Raw genomic sequence first — 24,860 nt, 5'->3', positions numbered from 1 at the left:
AACCCACTGAGCCACCCAGGTGCCCCTAAAATAAATTTTAAAATAAATAAATAAATATTGGACCATGGCACCCCTGATTATAAACCTCAGGTACTACCAGCATCTATAAGATCCCTTCCGGATTTCTCACTTTGGTATTTCAGGGCCACCTTCGCTGAGGCCCCCTGCCTCTTGGCTTCATCTGCTGTCACCCTACCCTCTTCCTCACGCAGGCTTCCTTTGCCCCAAAGCACAGGACTCACAGCCCTTTTGTCTCTCTTCCCTTGCCTTTGGCTACCCTGCTCCTTTCTGCCTGGAAAACCTAACCCCTCCCCCACCTCGACATTTCTGCGGAGCTCTGTCTTCTCATAATCACACGTAACACTCGTATTGTGATTGGCTGGCTGGCTGGCCTCTCCCCCCGTTACACGAGTTTCTTGGGACACCCTGTTCCTGGTACCCAGCGCAGTGCCTAGCACAGAGTTTACCAGAACTGTTCGGTAAACGTTTGTGGAACAAGTGAATAAAGAAACCGAGTGAATGATGAGCGCAGCACCACAGAATCAATTATAAGCAGTGGAATGTGTGAAGGAGAGTTACAACGTCATGTTACATTATCATCCATAAATATATAAAACCTCTCATCCGAGTGTGCACCATTCTATCCCTGCCCATAACCTGAAGTATATGGCCTATGATATCTTTTTAGAAAGTCGTTAGTTCTCATCATGGTTGAATTGGCCCTTAATTCTAATATAAAAAGGCTAGTTAATAGCCATGAATTTTTCAGGGCTTCGACTTTTTCAACTAGGAAATACGTGAAAGTTTCTCTTACCCTGCATTGGCAGAAAATAGAGTCCTCTAGTTATTTTATTTTTTTGAAATGTTTATTTTGAGAGAGCGTGCACGCATGAGTCGGGGGAAGAGTCAGAGAGAGAGGAGAGAGAGAGGAAAGAGAGAGAGAATCCCAAGCAGGCTCTGTGTTGACAGCACAGATCGATGTGGAGCTCGATCCCACAAACCATGAGATCATGACCTGAGCTGAAACCAAGAGTACGATGTTTAATCAACTGAGCCATCCAGATGCCCCTAGTTATTTTAATATTCACCCTTAATAGAGCTAGCACATGTACATGGATTTCAAGAACTTATAGTGTACTTTAATGTGATTTCATGAAATTATAATAAAACATGGTAACTTTATTATGATTAAAATGTAATCTTTCTTTGACTTAGAAGAGTTTTTAGATCCTACATCTCCAAACAGTTACCACTACAAGCATCACATCATCGTGTGCTGAACAGCAGAGAGGACTTACTGGTAGAAGAGCATGCAAGTTCATGTCACTGCTTGCATTGAGCATGACAGGTGTCAGGTGAACTCAAAACTGCCATCATGAATCCATATTAAAATGCTGGAATCTGGCAAAAAAAAATAGATAATATATTACCTAGTAAGGCTTTTGAAGGTAGAATTTAAGATAAGATCTACTTCTCCTTATCTGGCTGGCCAGCATAAATAACTCTTTTTAAAAGTGTTTCTGTTCTGGAATCGTGAAGCTGAAAATGACTTAGCTACAAGTCCACACAAGGCCTGGAATGCTGTCTTACCTTGCTTCTCAGCTCCTCTACAAAACATATTTTAAAAGCTGATTTACCTCCTTTTCATGGCTCTTTCTTCTTTGAATCTCTTCAGAAAAAGAGGAAAAGAGAGAGGGAGAGAGGGAAGGAGGAAGAGAGAGAGAGAGAGAGAGAGAGAGAGAGAGAGAGAGAAAGAAAGAAAGAAAGAAAGAAAGAAAGAAAGAAAGAAAGAAAGAAAGAAAGAAAGAAAGAAAGAAAGAAAGAAAGAAAATTGCATTCTTCTACCAGGAGATGAATCAAGGCCTCTTTTAAAGATTGTTTTTTGCACTGTAAGTGCCTCTCCGAAATTTCTGCAATTTAATGTGCATTTGGAAGGTCAGCATTGCCTGAGCTCCTGGGAAGTGAGGCATGAGATAAACATAAAGCATTCTTATTATGCTATTGCCAAACAGAATCTTCTGTACTACTCTAAATGTTTCCTAAGAGAATTCAAGGAGGACTATCTGGATGCTCAGCCATCACCACTCCTATATTTAATTATCTGAGCTGCAGCCATAAAAATATTAAGTCACTCAGAGCACATTGCCTTATCTAGCAAGCAGATGGTCTATGGCAATGTGACCAGAGAGGGCCAGGCTCTCAACCTCATGCACCAACCAATATGGTGTCCCAACAGTTGACTGTTAGCCACGATCTAAAATGAAGTAAAGACTTCTACCAGACTGGGCACTTGGAAAAGAAGTTCAGTATTAGAGTCCTGACAGACATGGATGGGGGTATCCTTATGCACATTTTTTCAGAAGGCAGACATTTATTGGATACTGACTGTGTTTACAGGGTGCTTTTACATACACAGTTGAATTTGATCCTAACTGTGAAAGAAGAAAAAACTTCATTCTGGATCCTATAATATCGAATGGTCTAGGTTAACATGTGAGGAAAATGAAAGCTAGAGAAGCTAATGGACTTAATCCGAATGAAGCAGTTTTTTACAGGGTAGAGCCAGAAATTTGAGTCCAAGTCCTCTCTGCCTTCATCTATGGCTTTTTCTCACTGCACTGCTCTGAGGAGGTAAAAGGCAATTCCATTCTGCCCAGGAGTGCTCTACCTTTGTAAACTTCCCATTTACGAAATAAAACCCTGAATCCTTCATAAGGAAGGATATAGGGGCCAGAGTAGAGATTCCAGGGAGAGCGATTCCTAGAAGACCAAATGGGCTAATGGATTCTGTTTCACTGGTTACTACAGAAAACTCTCTCAGAAGTATGTTATGTCAAGCTGTCCTTGATCTGACACTTTCACTGGCAAAGTGGGTTGACATTGCCAATAAAATGTGGCAGACTGGCCTCATTAGTTTATCTCCTCATCCTTCAGAGAATTCTATTAATATAATAACAGAGGAACTTTTTTAAAGATATAAACATTCTTGGGTAATGAGAAGAGGGTGAAAAACTTTTGAGGAACATGATAGAAAAAAAAAACCTAGATTTCCTTGAACAGACTGTTCATGTAAGTAGGTATGTTAAGGACTCTGCTAGTGAAGACTCAGGAGGAAATAAGGAACACAGGAGAGAAAACATATTGCCTTACAGAATACTTGAATCGTCAAGAGCAGGTTGTTAGTAGAAATAAGGACCTCACACTCTCTTCTTCCTGTGATGCCCCTCTACACGATCATCCACACATAAACACAAATTTACCCAGAGATACCGGAGTATTGTGATGTGGTCACTTAACGTGAGGTTCATTCCAACCGTAATTTTCATGCCATCCTTTGAAACAGCAGCCTAGAATTCCAATCAATTGACTTGTCATAATTTATTCAGTCATTACCTAATTTTTTTCTTTTTGCTAAAAGAGATAATTCTGAAATGAGCACCTTTGTTCAATATTTTATTGACTTATTTGGTACTACTAAGTGGGATTAGAAATAATGAAGTTGTACTTCTTAAAAAACAAAATTCCCAAGGACAACAGAATGTGAGAGGAAATAAGATCTCTTCAAATATCGAAAGCTGGAAAGGCAGTAACATCCCAGAATGTCTGCAGACAGAAGTGAGCTGATCTGTCTTTCAGAAGAAGCTCCTGAGAGGCTCAGGACTCAAAGGGGCCAAGTAAAGTCAAGAGAAGATACATTAGTTTCCTAGTGTTGTCTAACAAAGTATAACAAATTGGGGGGCGTCCAACAACAGTAAATCTCACAGTTCTGAAAGTGAGAAGTCCGAAATCAAGGTGTGGCAGGGTTGATTCCTTCTGGAGGCTCTGAGAGAAAATCTGTTCCATGCCTCTCTCCTAGCTTCTGGTGGTTGCCAGAAATCCTTGGCATTCCTTAGCTTCTGAATGCATCACTCCAGTTTCTGCCTCTGTCTTCAAGTGACATTCTCCTGTGTCTCCGTGTCCCTGTGTCTTCACATGACCTTCTGAAAGGACACCAGCCATTGGATTTAGAGCTCATCCAATCCAATATCACTTCATCTTAACTTGATTCCATCTGTGAAGACTTTATTTCCAAAAAAGGTCACATCTCCAGGTACCAGAGTGTCTTTTAGGGGGATACAATCTGATCCACAGCAGTGAGGTTGAGGCATGAGCCTAGAAATAAGCAGAAAGGTTAAAAGTTGGCAAATGGAGTCTCAGGAACCTCTCACTACCTTCACAGCCAGGTAAACCACCCATGCAACCACTGTCAAGTCAGGAGGCCAGAGAGCTCTTCCCACAGAGCCCTCATTTGGAGAATTCGTGGCTCAAATTAAAAGCCTATTGAATGACTGGCTGGACCCCATCCCCCTGTACCCAGGACACCAGCGGCCAGACATGTCCAGAAGCAGCAAAGTAGGATTCCTTTTTAGGGAAACGGTGGCCTCAGAGGAAAGATCCTCATGTACTTGCACCTGGGATGCTCTCAGTGAAAGAGTCAACTCCCCCCATACGATGCCCTTCAAATGAAGCCCACCGGTCAGCGACAGCCTCTCCTGCCTCTCCTCCCCACTGGGCACAATGCCGTGGATGGTCTCGGTGCCTTGCTCTGAAGTATGCAAACAGGTAAGGGCCACAGTACGTTTCAGGAAAGCCTCCACTGTGATGGAATGGAAGCAAATCAAGAAACACGAAGGCAAAAAGGAATTCAGAATAAACAGTAAATACAAAAAAAAAAAAGCCAACTTCAAAAAACCCTAATATCTCAATAAGACAAGAAATATGTTCTAAAACGAGACCAAATGCGGGGTTATTATTTTCCAGTTGCCACATCATGATTTTTCTCCCTCCCCTGGACCCTCTACTAAGAAGGGTTCTCCTAACTGTCCCCACTGCCAGCTGCCACCACTCAGACCTTGTCAGGCTCAGCAGCCGCTCTCCCGCTTCACCCCCTCGGTCCGATGTTCCAAATAAACACTGGAGTTACCTTCCTAAAGCAGCTTTGGCTGTGGGTCCTTCAGACCCTCCCTCCCCATCACTGGAGGAAAAACTCTAAGCTGGTACCTTTGACCTCCCTGTGCTCTGGATGTAACTGGCCACCAGCCAATTTCCCAAAGTGCTTCTCCACTGACGTTACACATGCGCGCGCGCACGTGCATGCACGCTCGCACCCTGTGCCTTTGCTCGCACAGCTATCACTGCCACATATACCTTTCCGTCTTCTCCCCCAGAAAACCCTACTGTTACTTTAGGAAGCTGCTCGGATGACAGGCTCCCGGTAAACCCCTCTTTACTCCCAGGAGGTAGATACTGCAGCTCCGGAGGACCCTTTGCATTTTCCTTTATTGGCACATTAGACTTACTTGCGTTCATTGTCTCTGTTACTCAGCAGCCGTGCCCAGCGCATGTTCAGTGCCACCCACCTCCGCTCTGGTGCAAGCTGTTACTCAGCTGCTTGGAGCCCCCACGGGACGGCCTGAGCAACACATCCAGGGTACGGGGAAATGGGAAAGAGTGGGTTCCGCTAGGAAGATCTTGCGTTCCCTCCGCATCTGGTGCTTTCGGCGTGCCCTGAAATAACCCGCCATTCCGGAGTTGCCCTGTGGCGGGCGTTAGCATTTCTGTCTTTATTTCACGCCTGAGAAACTAGGGAGGTTATACTTGCTGTTTGCAATCGCCCCAGTGAATTAGGGGGAGTTTCAGCGTATGAGCGGCTGCCTCCTACAACCAAAGGGAGGGATAAACTATAGAACCATAAAATAATGGAAAAGGAAGAGTAATTCTCCACGTCCTTGACTTAATACGTCGTCTGTAATCTTAGTGCTACAGATGCCCTGACCAGCCAAAAACTAAACAGGAAAGGAGAAAGAGCCACAGAGACCTACAGAGAAGTAAGAGACGGAGGGAAACAGAAATGAGACCTAAGACGAGGCAGGAGATGCTAAGTGTTTTTATAACCATCCTCTTTCAAATCTGCCCTCTACACTCATAAAACCTAAAGCTTGCTATCCTCAGACTTCTTTTTAGGGTGATCTCCACAGGTTTGTAGGTTTGACCGAGAGTAACTCCACTCTCTACTTTTTAAACGTCTTTGGCCTTGCAAAGTAACTCTCTTTTTGGAGCAAAGGGAATTGGTGATGGTTAACATCACCCTTTCCAAGAGTCCGAACCAAAGGAGCTGAGGCATGTGGAAATGCTTTGGGAAGAGTAAACATCAAACGTTAAAGCACTCCATACATTGTTACTGCCATTAATATCACCTCTAAGCTTCAGTGGCCTGTGTTGTAAATTTGGATGATAACAGCCAAACTGCCTAGCTCACTAACAACATTCCTGAGCACTTACTGTGTGCCAGGCACCAGACTTTCCCAGCATCACCTGATTTAATCCTCTTAGCGATATCAAGCCAGCTACTACTATTGTCCTCTTTTCAGATGTGAAAGCTGAGGCTGGAGAAAAGACACAGATATTAAGTGACAGAGCTTAGATTCTTTCTGCTTCCAAATCTGGGTTCCCGCTCGCTGCCCCTGAGGAGTGTGTGTGTGAGCCTTAACATTACACAAACCTCACGTCCTTAGTGGGTCTACCTTACCTACACAGAAAGGAGATGCTGTTGTGATCCGAAGACACTTGACTAGAAGTGAGCTTGCAGATCATCTACAGGTCGGGAAGGTGAAACCCTGAAAGGTCCCTTGTGACCCAACTTAACAGTGGCAAAGCTGGTTTAGACTTTTCCCTTCGGTTATGGTTTGTCCAATACACCCTGCCATCTATGGGGAAAACTGGAAACATATTATCTCAAAGTTCTCAAAGCTATCCTGACGGGACAAAAGTTGAAAAGGAAGTCCACCTGAGTAGTGATGCAGATTGCAAACAAGCAGAAAGCAGATCAAACCAGGGAGTTTGTTTGGAAGGACAGCATGGTGAAGCAAGATGCCTGGGAGAACGGGGGAAATGGAATGAAAAGTCAGCAAACAAGGTAGAAAAGACAGCCCTGAGAGGGCCTGAGAAACTGAACAGAAAATCTGAAGGAAGATAAATGGATAATTTAACAGCCATTCAGTTTTTAAGAAAGACAAAGAACAAGCTACATTGCATCAGAAAAGGCCTAGAAATGATGATGGATGGGGCCCTTCAAATGAGTGGCGAACACAACAGAATCACAGTTGCCTGGACAATTCCCAGCTGAGGGCAGATTTGAGCAACTAAATAAGGATATGAGACTGATACGGATTGAAGAGTTTTTCAAAATCTATTTAATGGCCTGGCAGGGGACATTGATCGCTTCTCAGAGGAAATGTTTGGGATCAATGAGGTAGTCGGCCCTTATCTGTGATGTGGACTGGTGAGTGGGGTGGGGGAGGGGTTATCACACTGTCGAATAATAGACACATGACACTAGGGTGACGTATAATTAAGGTACTGAAATAATTTCTGAAGTGTGGTGGTGAAACACTGAATTATTTTGATCTTCATGTAAGCATTTCTCTTCTTTATCTTTGTACTTATAGGCCTTCTTTCACCATTAACCATCAGGTGGATGACCTGTTATTTAATAATTCTAACACATTATCAAAGGTTGCTGCTCCCTTTATCGGTTCATGATAAAATTTTTGAATAAAATATTTTACTGCCAAAGAGTTTATACACATCCAGTGAACAGAATTCAAAAGGCACAGACGTATTAGAGAAAAGTGATCCTTCCTCACACTTCTGTCTCCCAGTCACTTCCCTCAGGGCCACCACCTTTAACCAACTTTCCTGTATATGCATCTAAAGACAACCTGTAGGAAAGCATAAGTACAGTGGGCTTTACACTGTTTTTATACGTAATGCTCATACACCGTGCTTTCTAATACAGTATGTATGCACACACACTCTGCTCATATATATGTATATACGTGTGTGTACATGTGTATATATGCATGTGTACATATATGAGCGTAAGTATGTCTTGCTCCGTATCTCGTTTTTCACACTTAATATATTTTTGAGATTTTCCTTTTCGGTGCCCACACAGCAGCTGCCTCCATCTTTTTGATGGTCACAGAGTATTAGGTTTTAAAGATGGAGAATAAAATATTTGGCCAATAATTACTTAATTATTTAAGGACAGTGATGTCATTCCTAATAGTTTCTAATAGTTCATTGTGCAATAAATATCCTTGTGGATGCAACATCTTCACACTTTATTTGTAGGATACGTACTCAGAAGTAGAATTACTAGCCATTTGGTATACAGGCATTTGAAATTTTGATAGATGCTGCCAACTTTCCCTCTGGAGAGTGTGAACAAACCAATTTATATTCCCACCACCAATATGTGAGATGCCTCTCTCCCCACACCCTTATCAATACACTGTGTTTTCAAACTTCTGGAATTTTGCCAATTTGATACCGTAAATCCTATCTCATTGTAGTTTTTATTTGCATTTTCTGTCTCATAAATGAGTCTCATCATATCTTTAGTATAGACTTACTTACTTAGGAGCCATTTGTATTTTTTTCTGTAATCTCTTCATATTTTTCTGTTTTCTTGTAAGCTGATGGTCATTTCTTTTTCATTTGTAAGGGTTCACTATGTATTAGAGAAATATACCTTTATCTGTAGCCAAAGTGGCAAATATTTTCCCCAGGTTGTCATTTACCTTTTCACTTTATTTATGCGATAAAGAAATACATTTTGTGCAGCCAAATTCATGAATCTTTTCTTTTATGGCTTCTGGATTTTATGTCTTATGTAGCATTATTTTCTCACTGTAAAATGAGAAAATTTAAAAACTTTTCTCAGGCCGTCTTTTAGTATTTTATGTATGTTTTGTGTGTGTGTGTGTGTGTGTGTGTGTGTGTATTTGTGTGTGTGTGTGTCTATATATATATATATTTGTATCTCTGATTCATCTGGTTGTATTTTATTTTGTTGGATGTAAAGTTTGAGCTCAGGATCCAACTTTAGGTTTTCAGATGGCCCCCCAGTTTTCCCATCAGCTTTGACTAGTCTTTTTCCTTAGGATTTAAAAGGTCACCTATGGGTACCTGGGTGGCTCAGTCAGCTAAGCCTCTGACTTTGGCTTAGGTCATGATCTCACTGCCTGTGAGTTCGAGTCCCACATCGGGTTCTCTGCTCTCAGCCTGGAGCCTGCTTCAGTTCCTGTCTCCCTCTCTCTCTGCCCCTCCCCAGCTCGTGCTTTCTCTTTGTCTCAAAGATAAATAAAAACATCAATAAAAATAATAATAAAAGGTCACCTCTATCATATACTAAATTCCTTTGAATTTAATTCTATTCTTAGTCTTTCCATTCTATTCTATCAATCTGTCACCTAGTCATACTACTTTAATTAAATGTTTTAATGAGAAGCCGAGTGTCACCTTCAGCATTAATCTTTCAGTATTTTCTAAGCATTTTTATTTATCTTTCCATAGAAGCTTCAGAATTTAGTTCAAAAACAAATTTAGTTTGTCTTTTTATTTGGGATGCTTATTTAATTTTATTTATTTTTAATCTATTTTTAATGTTTATTTATTTTGAGAGAGAGACAGAGAACAAGCAGGGGAAGGGCAGAGAGAGAGGGAGACACAGAATCTGAAGCAGGCTCTAGGCTCTGAGCTGTCAGCACAGAGCCCGATGCAGGGCTCGAACTCACGAGCTATGAGATCATGACCTGAGCCGAATCGGACGCGTTAATCAACTGAGCCACCCAGGTGCCCCTGGGATGCTTATTTAATTTTAAATGCTCAATGTTTGAAAGGTAGATTACTGTAAAACTCACTAACATTGAAAAGATAAAAAATTGTTGCTCATTAGAAAGTTTCTATTTATAAAATTCTAATGTTCCCATCCTTAAACTGTACCTTAATAATGTAATAAAAAATATTCAGGGTTTTGGTCCTGCCATCCCCACACATACAGACTTTTTCCATATGTTAGCTTTTTGGAAACTTAGCAATGTAATTAAAGAAGAGCCACAATAACATACCCTCAACCAGGCCTTTAAGTGGACAGATTGGCCTCTTTCTTCGGACAAGGAGAAGGCCAGCTAGTGAAACACCATCCTCCTCCTACACTCAGTGGTGTGTGTAAAATACTCCTTTTCTTGTCTTCCTATTCTTTTTCTCCAAAAATCTCACTTTCTTTATTATCTTATAAAATTAAGAAAAAGAAGATTCTCTTACTATATGGAGAGAGACCACCAAAGCAATAGAGGATTGTTGTTCCAAAGATCTTGCATTTCTCGTGGATGCTGTGGATCCGGTCCTCTGTAGATCTAGGACCCTGGGGTGCACAGGCTTTGAGAGCTCCTCCCTGTCTCAAACCTGAGTTTATGTGGTACTGGGCATGAGAACCACCTTTAAAGCCTCACAAGAAATGTTCCATATTCATCTGCATGATGCTCACTAAGCAGTTCATCAGTACTGATAATTAGTGTTTTGAATCTTTTAAGACTCCTAAATATAAGCTAAAAAATAGAAGAGCAAATATTACTAGAGTATTCTAGAATCCATTCTTGAAGGCCCCATAGTACCTTTCTCAGAACACCATTCACACCAAGGGCATGGAATTGCAATTCTGTATTTGTACAACCCTCTCCCACGCAGGCACCCCATCCATTATGTTTGGAGAACTCTAGGACTCAAGGTACATGAGAAGCCTACACAAAATGTGTAGTAAACAAATGCTTGTAGCTCAAGAAACTAAAAATGTTTAAATGATCTTTCTTACACATTGAACTTGGCAAAAAAAAAAATTAATAGACTTTATATATTTCTGTAAAATCTCAGGTGGCATGGTTTTACCAGAAAACATTCTGGTGCCTGGAGAGGTGGATTGTTACCATGTGGCTGTGTTTTAGTTACACGTTCCAACCACCTCTTATATGAAGCCCCATTCATCAAAGGCTGTGGCTTCTGGGTCAGCAGCTGTTCCTTCCAAGTCAGATGTTGCCTACACAGTGAACATGATTGATTAGCTACCAATGTGCTCTGAAAACTCAACCAACAGGATAACCTAGGACAGTATCCTAGAGGGGCTCATTATAACAGAAGAGACGGGTTCTCCTTGCTCTCATTTACGCAAGCTGTCTTTGAGCCTGCCTGTTATTTACTACTTAAAACCCTTGTTTTATTTTCCCAGGGCAGGGCAGAGTAGATGAGTCACAGATAAAAGATTCACTGTCTACACTTAATGTTTGGGAGGTGGTGTTTCTTCATTCCCCAGTGAAGCTGTCTCCCTCCTGTGGATTGGTCCTGAGACAGTGTCCCGAACACCAGAACAAGAGTCACTCCACTCTCCTGACACTGCAGTTAGGTGAAAGAGACACTTGTCAATACCAGCGTCCCAGTGAGGTCCCTCGTGGGAAGATACCGTGGACTTTGTCCTCAGGCAGGCCACCACTGACATCCCAGCTCTGCTGTATTTTCACCATGTACACTTTGGCTCCTTTAATTTAATTTCCCCAGTCAAAGGTTCCTCATCTGTCAAAACAGGATCCACAACACCAATCTCACAGTGCTGTTGTGACATTTAACCAGCCCACGTATGGGGAAGTCCTCGTGTGGAGCCTGGAGCATGGGACACATTCAGTACCCAGGGGTTTGTTCATTTTGGCAAGATGGTCTTACTGTCTGTCCCAGCAGGCAGATGGACAGCGCACAGAATAGATTCAGCCCGCAGACATGTTTCATTCAGTTGAACACTGTTTTTAAAACTATAAAATGTTGGGGTGCCTGGGTGGCTCAGTCGGTTAAGCGTCCGACTTAGGCTCAGGTCGTGATGTTGTGGTTCGTGGGTTCGAGCCCTGCGTTGGGCTCTGTGCTGACAGCTCAGGGCCTGGAGCCTGCTTCTGGTTCTGTGTCTCCCTCTCTCTCTGCCCCTCCCCCACTTGCACTCTGTCTGTCTCTCTCAAAAATAAACAAACGTAAAAAAATTTTTTAAAAAACTGGAAAACATCCCATTTGCCATTGGCCTCACCCTCCAACTGTCTCGTGAAGCCCATTTCTCTCATTAACGGTCCTGGCCTGGCCCTGTAGATGTTTAAGACTCTTGCCCTATATAATGGAAATAACAATGCTGTTAGTCCAAGGAGACTAAAATTCCTGCCTCATTAATTCAGAATGTTAATGTCATTTGTAAATATCATTTTCCACAAAGGAATCCCTTGAGCATATAAGTAAAATAAGCAAAACAAGTAACCTGAGAGGTCAGGAAGGAAACGACAGAAAAGGGAAGAAAAGAGAGAGAGAAAATTGCATCACGCATTTTTGCATTGTCATTTTCACAGGTACCTGCCTCACACCTTGGAAAGAAAAGGATCTCTTTCTAAGTTATTACTAGTACTGTAATTAGCTCTCAGGATATTAGACGTCAATGCTACAAACATCAGTGTTATCACTTGGCCAGACTGTGCCCTTAGGATTCTGATTACAGATCTGAATCATTCTTACATTGGATTCTAATGAGCTCGCATGCCCTCATACTAAGCATTACCTCTGTGGGTCTATCATCTTTACTGCTGTTTGGGTAACTGCCTCACATTATTTAGGTTTTAAGATCTCAAATATCACTAAAAATTTTTCAGAAAGATCTGACAATATTTTTTGGCATTTGCAAAATTTGGACACAGCCAACCTGTTACTGCTGAATAATAACAAATCTACAGAGTAGGTATCACATATATAGAAAAAGATTTTCCAAATGGAAAAAACATCTCACCCAACATGACAAACATGGAGTAATATTGAACTTCCATTAAGGAGGGAGTAACAGCTAGTTGCTGTTTGTCCTTTCTGTCAGAGCTTACCTGGTCCACAGGGAAAATGCAGGCTGTCTGGATGCCGCCTCCCAATTCCTTTGAGTATTCCTTCCTTGGAAGCTGAAATTCCATAGGCCTGCTGACTTTGCCACCAGAGAGAGTTGGCATCTACTGTTAGCATTTTCTGAGTCCCCATAACATGGCAGGCTAAGAATGACCAACCTTTTAGAGAGTCTCTTTGGCAGACTCTGGGCATTCAAAGAGAATGGAGATGACTGCTAGCTGATCTCTGGCCCTCATTAGTTTGGGTAAAGAGTACTGCCCAGTGAGTGTCAGCAGCAACTTTGTGTGCTGAGGAAGCTGAGACTTCCTTATGCCAGCCACCAGTTCAAAGTCTGATAAGGGGTTTCAATCTCAGGTCATTTCTGGGGGCAAAAGTCATAAGGCTAGAGCCCTTTAAAGACCATTGCATTCTAGCCTGGGAAGAACCCAGTAGGACACAGTGCCTGGCATAGGTATGTGTATAACATATGTACGTGGTTATTATTAACTTTCTGACTTGAGCAAATTACACACTAAAGATTTATTTTAAAGCTGGTATCATTTTTTTTTAATGTTTATTTATTTTTGAGAGAAAGAGAGAGAGCATGAGAGGGTAGGGGGAGCCAGAGAGAGAGGGAGGCACAGAATCTGAAACAGGCTCCAGGCTCTGAGCTGTCAGCACAGAGCCCAACGCGGGGCTCGAACTCATGGACCGTGAAATCATGACCTGAGCCGAAGTCGGTCGATTAACCGACTGAGCCACCCAGGCGCCCCTAAAGCTGATGTCTTTAATGTGAAGGTTTAAAAACATTTATTCAAAGTAGTCCTGGCTTGCTTCTGTGTTCACCATCATTGTTTGATCATTTGTTTTTCAAAGCAAGTTTTAAAAACTGCTGGAAGCCTCCTTTGGCAGTTAATACATTATCTTAAGCAATTTAATGCAAATTAATTTTTACACAACCTTGAGTTTCAGAGGCCATTGAACTGGGGAGGGAAGGAGTGGGGTTTAGGAGGAATCTGTTTGCTGCCTCCCATCTGGACCCCACAGCCAGCTCCATCTGCTCTCACATGTAGTAACTAACACTTCGGCGACTCCCCTGCCAAACATACCATGCGGAGTTCCGCTTATGATTTTCTACTCAGGAAAACGTTAAAATGCATAGAAAGATGTGAACTGCAGGTTTTCTAGAAAACTTGATGGGCTTATTTTGGCATTTCAAAACTCTGCTTTCGTAGCATAACCCAAGCTTTTCCTTGGGTTTTCTGAGGTTTTTTTTTTTTTTTTCCTCTCTCTCTCTTCTGTTTTGTTCCTAGATTTTATTCTCTTCTAATACCATAATTCTCTTTTCAGGTAGGGTCCTTCCAGCACAGTCAAATCAAATGGAAGCCACTGAAAGGCTCAGGGTAGAGAGTGATGAGCTGGGATCTGTGGCTACAATGTGGGCAGTTAATTGGACAGGAGGAAGGGGAGGGCAGGCAGCCAGGTTAGAGCCATTGAGAAGATGATGGTGATCTAAACCAGGGTTGTAGACATGGCAAGAGACTGACACACAACGACACTTTGGGCACAGGGTTGACTTGACTCGGTGACCATTTGGATGTGGGTGGAAGAGGGAGATGTCATGGATGACCCATAGATTTCCATCTTGAGCAGTTAGGTGGAGGTGATGATGCTCAGCTCTCTGACACAGTAAACCGAACAGCAAAGGAAGGTTTGGAGGAGGGCGATGAGTTCAGTTCTGGACAAAGAGTTCACTGCCTCTGACCCTTGCAACATGATAGAAGAGTAGGAGGCTGGCAAAGCCAAACACGATTCTTAGCCAACTGCCGCAGTGCAGCCCGGCATGTAAAATTCAGGAATGTATCAGGTTAAATCATGAATAATCTTAACCTTTGGGGGCCCAGAAAGGTAGCGGCTGAACAACTGAAGAGTGTGGATTTGCTCCCACAATTGGCCACTTCTTTCCAAAGTCACATACCTTAAGGAGAAGCCTCCTTTGTTCCTCCTGAGACGCTCTTTGCACGTGTGACCATCCAGGCACATGAATTCAAGGGAGTCTCAGGGCCTGCCACCACTTGCGTGCTCTCTTGCCCTTCCTGTTGAGAAGGTCTGAGCAGAGATGACACCAACTGGTCATATCACCAGTGGTTTTCCATTTCAAAACACCAACCCCAAATGGGCTTTTGGACATTTTCACTCAGAAAGTAAATAATCATGGTAGTAAAGTGATCATATCTTCATGACAGGGATATCACCTCAGATAGTCAAGATGGGCTCCAAGTCTAATTTTATATTTTATCAAAAATTGATATTGAAGAAATCCTGTAAATTCATTGTTTTCTACCATGTATTGTACTCCTTAGTTTCCGAATATTTCTCTTGGGTAAGGTGGAGATGGGGGAAGGCAGAAAATACTCTTAGTGCCAGCACTCTGAATATATACAATTCGACCACAGGACGTGAAAACATCTCTCTTTGGCCTTTCAAAAAAATAAATGAAGAGTCAGCTCAGGTAACTCCCTCAAAGTTTTGAAAAGGTACTAATGACATAGTTGGACATTTTCAAATTCAAAGACAAATGTGGTTTTAATTTGCTGGTGTTCCTTTATGCTCCCTGCCCCCTTCCAGCAACAGAGTATAGGAGTAGTGACCTGTTCTAAGAATGTGGCTTTCTCTTTGTTTATTCCCTTGTCCCCCACGTGCCCCATCTATCCAGCAGTTGGGTTCTAAGAAGGGATTGTGGTCAAGAATAAGCACACACTGGGCCAGATGATAGCAGACGTGGATCATGATGGCTGAGGGAAAACAGGGCCAGAATTTGACTCCCAGCACCTTGGCAAGCTGATAAAAACATGGTCCCAGGAATAATGGTAATAAGAGAAAATACTATATTCATTTCCCAAGAGGGTCATTCTGGGTTTGTTTTTACAGCAGGATTCTGTAGCAGGTCAGAATGTCCTGACCCTGCTCTCAGCCACTGGCCGCTCTCCTAGACTCACCCCTTCTTCCTGCCACTGCTCTGTGGGGAGAGAGGGAAGACTCTTGTTCCCTGGAGTCACTGTAGTAGGAACTAGAGTTACAAAGATAAAAGGCCTTATTTCCACTCTCCATGGGAGGTCATGGGAGAGTACTCAAAACAGCTATTTAAAACCAGTGATAAGGGACTTCCACTGCTGGCCATGATAGAGTGACAGGGGGGAAACCATGGAGCAGATTAAGTTCTACAGACAGTGGAAACAGGCAGCATGCAGCACAATGTGGAGATTCCTGAGAGAGGGGAACGAATGGAGTGAGCCCTACGATGATCTTAGCTTACTCCTTACTACTGGAGACAGCTTCCAGGCGACAGCACAGGGAGAGAATCCCAGCCAGGGCCCAGTGGGCTCACGGAGTTGAGGAGGCAGAGCCAGGGGCCTGTGGAGCCCCAGGGGCTGGAGTTCCCAGGGAAGAGGACAAGAGAAGAGATAGTCACACGAGAGAGAGTTCCAGAGATCTGCAGAGCACCCCTATGAGTCTTCAGCGCTGTTCACTACATGCATGCGGGGAAACTGCTGAGGCTGAGGAAAGAACAGCAAAAGGGAGCAAGTGGAATAATCCTCAGAGCTCCCACAGGCTGGGGAATCGTCCATGCTCCCCCAGGCAGAATATTAAAGAAAAACGTTGAAATATATGAGGTACTGGGTCCGGTTCTCAGAAGGTTATTGTCTCAGCAGTGGACCCAAATTAACCCGACTAAAGGCTGCTCTGGACCTACCTAGCAAAGCTTAAAAGCAAACCTCAGAGGACCAAATAATTTCCAAGTAACCTAACTGCATTCCAGAACAAAACTGAAAAATGTTTAAAGAAATGCAAACATAAATGAATAGATAAGCAAATAAAAATCCATCACCCAACAACATAAAATTCACCATGCCTAATATCCAATCAAGATTACCAGGCATGCAAAGAAGCAAGAAAACTTGGCCTGTAATAATGAGAAAAACCAATCCATACAGACTCAGAAATGATACAGATCATAGAATTGATAGAGAAGGACATTAAGACACGTATTATGTTTTATATGTTCAAAGGGTAGAGGAAAGACCAAGCATGATAATCACAGTCATGGAAGATATAAAAAATGCCCAACTCAAACTTCTAGAAATGAAAACTACAGTTTTTCAGAGGAAAACTACAAGAAATGGGATTCACAGCAGATTAAGTTCTGCAGAAGAAACACTCAGTGTCATAACAATAGAAAATTAGAATTTGGTCCCTCTCCTCTCTATACTCCAGGTACTAATTTCTACACAGTACCCTTGTGCTCACTCAAGCATCATAATAATGTTCCACAAAATTTTGACTTCACTCTGTATCTGAAAGAAACATCTGAAATGATAGGAAAATCAACTTAATTATACACATACACACATATACATTATACATATGTATAAAGTATCATATGTATACATATATACATATGCATATGTATATATTTTTTATATGTGCTTACATATACATAAAATGTTTCGCCTTTAATGTTTGTTTATTTTGAGAGAGAGAGAGAGAGTGCCTGTGTACACATTGGGAAGGGGCAGAGAGAGAAAGAGAGAGAGAGAATCCCAAGCAGGCTCCACACTGTTGGCACAGAGCCCAACGTGGGGCTCAAACTCAGAGAGTGCAAGATCTTGACCTGAGCCGAAATCAAGAGTTGGATGCAACTGACCCACTCAGGCAACCGCATAAAACATTTCTTTTCCTTTTTTTTTTCTTTCTTTTTTTTTTTTTGTTCAAGTTAGTTAACATACAGTGTAGTCTTAGCTTCAGGAGAACCCAGTGATTCATCTCTTATATATGACACCCAGTGCTCATCCCGAAAAGTGTCCTCCTTAATGCCCATCACCCATTTAACCCATCCCACCACCCACCTCTCCTCCAGCAACTCTCAGTTTGTTCTCTGTATTTAAGAATCTCTTATGTTTTGCCTCCCTCTCTGTTTGTAACTTATTCTTCCCTTCCCCTATGTTCATCTGTTGAGTTTCTCAAATTTGACATGAGTATTGTCTTTCTCTGCCTGACTTATTTCCCATAGCATAATTCCCTCCAGTACCATCCACATTATTACAAATGGCAAGATTTCATTCTTTTTCATCACAGAGTAGTATTCCTGTGTGTGTGTGTGTGTGTGTGTGTGTGTGTGTACCACATCTTCTTAATCCATTCATCAGTTGATGGATATTTGGGCTCTTTCCACAATTTGGCTATCGTTGATAGTGCTGCTACAAACATTGGGGTGTGTATGCCCCTCCAAGTCAGCATTCAAATCAGCATTGTTATATCCTTTGGATAAATTCCTAGTAATGTAATTGCTGCGTCATAGGATAGTTCTATTTTTAATTTTTTGAGGAACCTCCATACAGTTTTCCAGAGTGGCTGCACCAGCTTGCATTCCCACCAACACTGCAAAAAGGTTCCCCTTTCTCCACATCCTCGCCAACATCTGTTGTGGCCTGAGTTGTTAATGTTAGCCATTCTGACAGGTGTGAGGTGGTATCTCATTGTGGTTTTGATTTGTATTTCCCTGATGATGAGTGATGTTGAGCATCTTTTCATGTGTCTGTTTGCCATCTGGATATTTTCTTTAAAAAATGTCATGTCTTCTGCCCATTTCTTCACTGAATTATTTGTTTTTTTTGGGTGTTGAGTTTGATAAGTTCTTTATAGATTTTGGATACTAACCCTTTATCTGATATGCCGTTTGCAAATATCTTCTTCCATTCTGTCGGTTGCCTTTTAGTTTTGTTGATTGTTTCCTATGCTGTGCAGAAGCTTTTTATCTTGATGAGGTCCCAATAGTTCAGTTTTGCTTTTGTTTCCCTTGCCTCCGGAGACATGTCAAGTAAGAAGTTGCTGCAGCTGAGGTCAAAAGTTGCTGCCTGTTTTCTCCTGTAGGATTTTGATAGTTTCCTGTCTCACATTTACATCTTTCATCCATCTTTAATTTCTTTTTGTGTATGGTGTAAGAAAGTGGTCCAGTTTCATTCTTCTGCATGTTGCTGTCCAGTTCTCCCAGCACCATTTGCTAAAGTGACTGTCTTTTTTCCATTGGATACTCTTTCCTGCTTTGTCGAAGATAAGTCGGCCATATATTTATGGGTCCATTTCTGGGTTCTCTATTCTATTCCATTGATCTATGTGCCTGTTTTTGTGCCAATACCATACTGTCTTGATGATTACAGCTTTGTAGTACAGGCTAAAGTCTGGGATTGTGATGCCTCCAGCTTTGGTTTTCTTTTTCTTTTTTAATGTTTATTTTTGAGAGAGAGAGACAGAGCATGAGTGGGGGAGGAGCTGAGAGAGAGGGAGACACAGAATCTGAAGCAGTCTACAGGCTCTGAGCTGTCAGCACAGAACCCAACATGGGGCTCAAACTCATGGAGTGCGCGAGATCATGACCTAAGCCGAAGTCGGATGCTTAACCAACTGAGCTACCCAGATGCCCCATTGGTTTTCTTTTTCAACATTACTTTGGTTACCCAGGGGCTTTTGTGGTTTCATACAAATTTTAGGATTGTTTATTCTAGCTCTGAGAAGAATGCTGGTGTTACTTTGATAGTGTTTGCATTGAATGTGTAGATTGCTTTGGGTATTATCAACATTTTGACAATATTTGTTCTTCCAATCCATGAGCATGGAATGTTTTCCCATTTCTTTGTGGCTTCTTCAATTTCTTTCATAAGCTCTCTATAGTTTTCAGCATACAGATCTTTTATGTCTTTGGTTAGGTTTATTCCTAGGTATTTTATGGGTTTGGGTGCGATTATAAATAGGATTGATCCCTTGCTTTCTTTTTCTGCTGACTCATTATCAGTGTATAGAAATACACCCAATGCCTGTATATTGATTTTATATCCTGTGACTTTGCTGAATTCGTTTATCAGCTCGAGCGGTTTTTTGGTGTAGAGTATCATGTCATCTGCGAGGAGTGAAAGTTTGACTACTTCTTTGCCAATTTGGATGCCTTTCATTTCATTTGCTTGTCTGCTGAGGCTAAGACTTCCAACACTATGTAGACAACTGTGGTGAGAGTGGACATCTCTGTCGTGTTCCTGACCTTACGGGAAAATTCTTCATTTTTCCCCATTGAGGATGATACTAGCTGTGGGCCTTTCATATATGGCTTCCACATAAAATGGTTCTTGAAGGATACACTAAGTTTGGTTGTCTCTAGGGAAAGAAACTAAATGTCTGGGGGCAGGGGATGAAGGGATATTTTACACTGTACCTTTTGTACCCTTTGTATCCATTGGACTATGTGAACATATCACTTACTCAAAACATAAATAAAATGTGGAATAAACCCTACATGCTGGGCACCCAACATGAGTGTGAATGGAATCATGAAGAAAGTGGGGTCCCTCAGCCACTTAGGTGACTAGATGCCCAGGGCTGTCCCAGAGCAGGCAAGTAAGTACCCAAGGTGTCTGTGGTGGGCCAGGCAGAGTGGACGTGAGTTTGGGAGCCCCCGTGATAGCCATATAGTTGCCCCAAGGATAATAAGCAGCACATCCCAAGTTGGGTTTTTAGGTCAGTCTCAACGCTGACCTACACTTGGAGCAGCACATGAGTCATCAGTCCTACCCTGCTCAAGTACATTCTGGCTTCAAGGACCATTAGGTAGAAGTTACAGGGATATAGATTTCACTTCAATATAAGAACAACATTCCAAAATCAGAACAACCTGGGAGGTAGTTAGTTCACTGCCTGTGGGCATGTTTAAACACTGCAATGGTCACACTGCAGGGATGCCACAGGAGAGATTCAGCATCCGCGGCTGATGGCACCATGTACATCTACATAACTAACGTACATAACCTTTCTAGTTGCTCTGCATGTATATGGAGACTGAGCAGACAGGTGATAAGTGTCCCCTTTCTCTTTTGCTAAGTGATGAGGAAGTCAAACAAGACAGATGTTAGCATTTGCACAGAACTCATCAGGTGTCACTTGCTGATGAGAAGTTTGTAGGAATATCCATATCTTTCTAAATAGTGGGAGCAATTATCTTACTGATGGCACAGGATGGGATTTTTGCTACTTTTGCCTAGACCCAGCACCTGCCAGAGGAAAATGATATTCTAGTATAGCAATTCTGTGTTTAATTAAAGAAAATATGAAATAAAGGGAAGGAAGAATTCTGAGAAATATGTACCTCCCCAAAAGTTTGGAGTTTTTTGTTTTGTTTTGTTTTGTTTTTATTCACCACAAAGGAAGCAAGAGGGAGAACAAAGAGCTAGATAAAGGAAAGAAATGTCTGTTTGGGGCTAAGCCAAATAAACTTAAATGGTTTAAGGAATAAATTGGTGGAGTAATTCGAATCATGGGCAGGTGCTATGAATGTAATTTAGTAAATGCTCGGGAACCTGCCAAGGAAGAGAAAAATGTGTTGCTTTTGAGATCATTTCCCAGCAGCTTCATAAAAGAAAACTGATTACAGGAATTTAATAAGTAAAACAGAGCCAGAAATATAGTAATCAAATGAGTTTTTAATTACATTTCAGGCAGGAAAAAATTCCAATTTGTGCTCCTGGGATTAAAAAAAAAAATAAGTTCTAGAGAAAAGCTTTTGTAGCAGGAAAATAATATAAACACTAATTTCCATAGGAATTATAGTAGTCAGTTTAATTAAAAGGCTCGATCAGAGTGACGAGGAGCCAGTGCCAAACTATACTAAATAAAACCATGGCATTCGTTGCTACCCTACACTATCATCCAAATAAAAACACTGTGCAATGAATAGAAAACAGTCACCTGCATTTTTCTCAATAAAGAGGATTTTGATCACTACCTGAATTTTATTTTCATATATGAAATATTTTCATATTTCACTAATACATCTGATTTGAAATTAAATGTTGGTTGGTGAGATAAATGTCACTCTTGAGGAATATGCTCTAAGAGACATCAGTGTGAAGGGTCACCACTTCGGCCAGGTTGGAGGGCTCACAGCTCAGTAGCATCCCTGGTCACCTCTAGTGACGCCCTCAACATGAAGGGCTGTTCTTTGTTGGGAGGCTTTGCTATCAACCACCCCCTGCTTGGAGAAGGTTGTGCTGTCAACCACCACAGGCCCTGCTTGGAGAAGGTTGTTCAGGAGGTGTGCTGACATTGCAGTGGATTTGTTCCCCTTGGGATGAATGCGCCACACCTGCAAGTGTCTACAAGGACCAAGGTATGATCTGTGGCCACAGAACACAGACCCAAGGCACAAAGTGGGAGCATTCCCTTTCCATGGGCTAATACCGGCACCACTCCATGACCCTTGCTTTATTCATTGCTCTGTTCCACGACAGCGGTTGGAAAATTATACTACTAGGGAGTAGGGAACTCTTTTTCAAAGACAACAAAATTAAGTAAAAAAGAAAACATTTAGGAGATTCTCCTGCAAATAAGCCCCTGGATCCTTGGCCTCTGGCCTCTGCCTGTGTGTCCCCCTCCATCCCCTCGCTGCAGCCCAACCCCTCTCTTCCCCACTCCTTTTTCTCTTGTCTCGCGTCCATCTTCATACATGTTCACATGCCAGTCTGTTCATTTAGCACAGCTCCCAGAGCCTTAGCTTGAAAAATGAGCATCTTCTCTTCTCTTGGGATGTTATCTGGCCTTTCTTATTCAGATGAGTCCACCCAGAACCCTCCCCTCCTCCGTGGTGGAGCCAATGGTAGGTGTATCTTAGTAAAGCTTTAAGTTCATGGTCTGTTGAGATCTGGAGTGTCCAGAGCAGGCAACAATATACATAAGTAGGCATGTGTGAGCCGAGTATTTTGTGTCCTGTCTTGTCTGGATATAGATTTAGAACAGGAACATAATCTAATGGGCTAGCACCCTGGGAGTAGTACACAGCCACCCTGTCTTATTTTTTTCATTTTCTGCACAGGCTCTACTAATGCAGCACGATGGTGTTACATGCATGTTTACTTCTTGCCAATAGCTCGGGTTTACCAAAATAATCATCACATGTCATTTCTTGCAGCCAGTGTCCGTTCTCCTCACAAGGGAAAGCTAGAAAACCATGTCAGTGACTCGGGTTCCTCTCTCCTCCACCTTTTTTTTATTTCAGGCGTTGGTGAAGGTCAACGTGAAACTGAAGCCCATGCTGGACTCGGTGGCAGCGAACAGAAGTAAGTGGGAAGAGCTGCACCAGAAAAGGCTGCTGGTGCCGGCCGCCTCACCCTCGTCTGCCAGCGTCGTGGCCGCTGGGGAAGACAGAAACTAACCCTCCAGCTTAGCTGCTGCTGCAAAATGACTGCATCCTGAAGGGCCAGCTTCGGGCCAGCCCACGTCATCCTTTTGTTCCTTTAAGCTCTGGCAGAGTCTCTTGGTTTGCACCGGGAAGCACGCCTGGGCTTCCACCTTTAAGTGTGGTCCGCGGAGGAGAGTGCGACAGGAAGGACAGAGGAGGTGGGGAGGGAGCCCGGCCCGGGGCGCTCAGCTTCCCGACGAGCACACGAGCACACGTGGGAGAGGTGCTGGGCAGAGGACCCCGCACCAGAGGACAGCCGGCCCTGCTCATGCCAGCCCAGTGGCCGACGGAGCCCAGAGCAGGGAACGCGCCATTAGCGCTGCTTCACTTTGTATCCAGCTCTTCTATTTGTTACAAGCCAAGCAATGCCTGCCTTTGCATCCTCTCCTGAGTGCCCTTTTGTGCCACACTGTTCCAAGAAGCCCAGTTTGTATCCTGTAGAGGTATTTTATTTTTATCCTAAAGCTTCTTAATGATGGATTAGAGCCTTTAGAATTGCCTACCTAAAAAATAAACCATAGCATCCTTACCAATACTGGTCAGTCCTAGTTTTCCCCTAAAAAGGCCCATAGTAGGAAGATAACAAATGCGTTTGTTTGTGTGACTGGTGTTTATACAAGATTCGTAACACTGCATTGGGATTGCGGCCCCATATTCCACTTTTTAAAATTCACCCTTTGTTGTAGACCAAGTCTTCTCCCAGAAGGAATGGATTAATAGGCTTTAATTAAAGGAGGGATGAAAGGAAGTCCACAGCTGGATTCACCACAAGTGACCCATGAACACTTAGGAACTATTTCCAACCGCGAAGACATTTTACAGGCCACAGCAGAGCTGCAGAGAATCACAGACTACCTTGAGTTCTCTTAGGGATTGGTTTTTATACACCATTGAAAGTTCCTACTGATACCAACCTAAAGCCAAATGTGGTGGTTGCCAATTTTTTTATTTTTCCTTAAGTATAAGAAAGAAATAACAGTCTGGCCAGGGGACAAATATGCTCTAGGAGGCTAGGTTTATAATAATAAACTATTAAATCGATGCAATGACTAGAAAACTGCTTTGCCCCCCATTTGACCTGAGAGATTGAGGACATGGTTTGACTTGTCCAAAGAATGCTGGACTAGAAGCTAGACCTACGACTCTGGCTTTGGCACCAGTTATTGGGTGACTTTGGACAAAACACCTAACTTGTCCCAGCCTGTTTCCTCATTTGCTGAATGAGATTACATTAGGAAGTGATTTGCAAACATGTTTAACCTTGGAACTCTTTGTTCAAAAAAATCTTACAAGGAATCTCCGAGATATAAAACATCTAAGAGCTGAAATTCTCTGTTTGAAGCCAGGTTGGGAGACCCAGAACCTGCAAATTCTCCTCTTTGGTTACAGACATGGTGGTCCGTAAAGGAGCTCCGAGGAGTTGGACATCCCTGGACTAGATGAACGGTGAAGTCCATTCCAGCTCTGAAAAATCTAAAGTTCACAAATCATTTTTGTTCTTATGGTTACTAGTCAGTATCAGTTATTAACTTGACTACTCAAATATTAAGGAAATAGGGGCCAAGTTACACAAGGAGTATTGTTTCCCTGGCACATAGTAGACATTCCAAAAATGTTTTAAGAATGGGTAAATGAAAGGGGCGCCTGGGTGGCTCAGTCGGTTGAGCATCCGACTTCGGCTCAGGACACAATCTCATGGTTTGTGGGTTCAAGCCTCACGTTGGGCTCTGTGCTGACAGCTCAGAGCCTGGAGCCCGCTTCGGATTCTGTGTCTCCCCTCTCTCTGTGCCCCTCTCTCTGTCTCTCAAAAGTG

General features: G+C 42.6%; 1 protein-coding gene across 4 annotated transcripts in view; it reads left to right on the top strand.

The window, feature by feature from the left end:
- PDE11A (phosphodiesterase 11A) overlaps nt 1-23,576 on the top strand; it is a 404,325-nt gene extending 380,749 nt beyond the window's left edge. For all 4 annotated transcript variants that reach the window (XM_045033997.1, XM_045033994.1, XM_003990898.6 and 1 more), the window contains one exon: nt 22,865-23,576. In XM_045033997.1, the coding sequence (XP_044889932.1) occupies nt 22,865-23,020 (156 nt within the window). In that variant the 3' untranslated portion in view covers nt 23,021-23,576. The remainder of the gene's footprint in view (nt 1-22,864) is intronic.
- The last annotated feature ends 1,284 nt before the right edge of the window (nt 23,577-24,860 follow it).

The sequence above is a fragment of the Felis catus genome, chromosome C1, assembly GCF_018350175.1.
Source record: "Felis catus isolate Fca126 chromosome C1, F.catus_Fca126_mat1.0, whole genome shotgun sequence".
Taxonomy (NCBI): Eukaryota; Metazoa; Chordata; class Mammalia; order Carnivora; family Felidae; genus Felis; species Felis catus.
The sequence above is the reverse complement of the archived record's forward strand: the minus strand, read 5'-3'. Positions and strand labels throughout refer to the sequence as shown.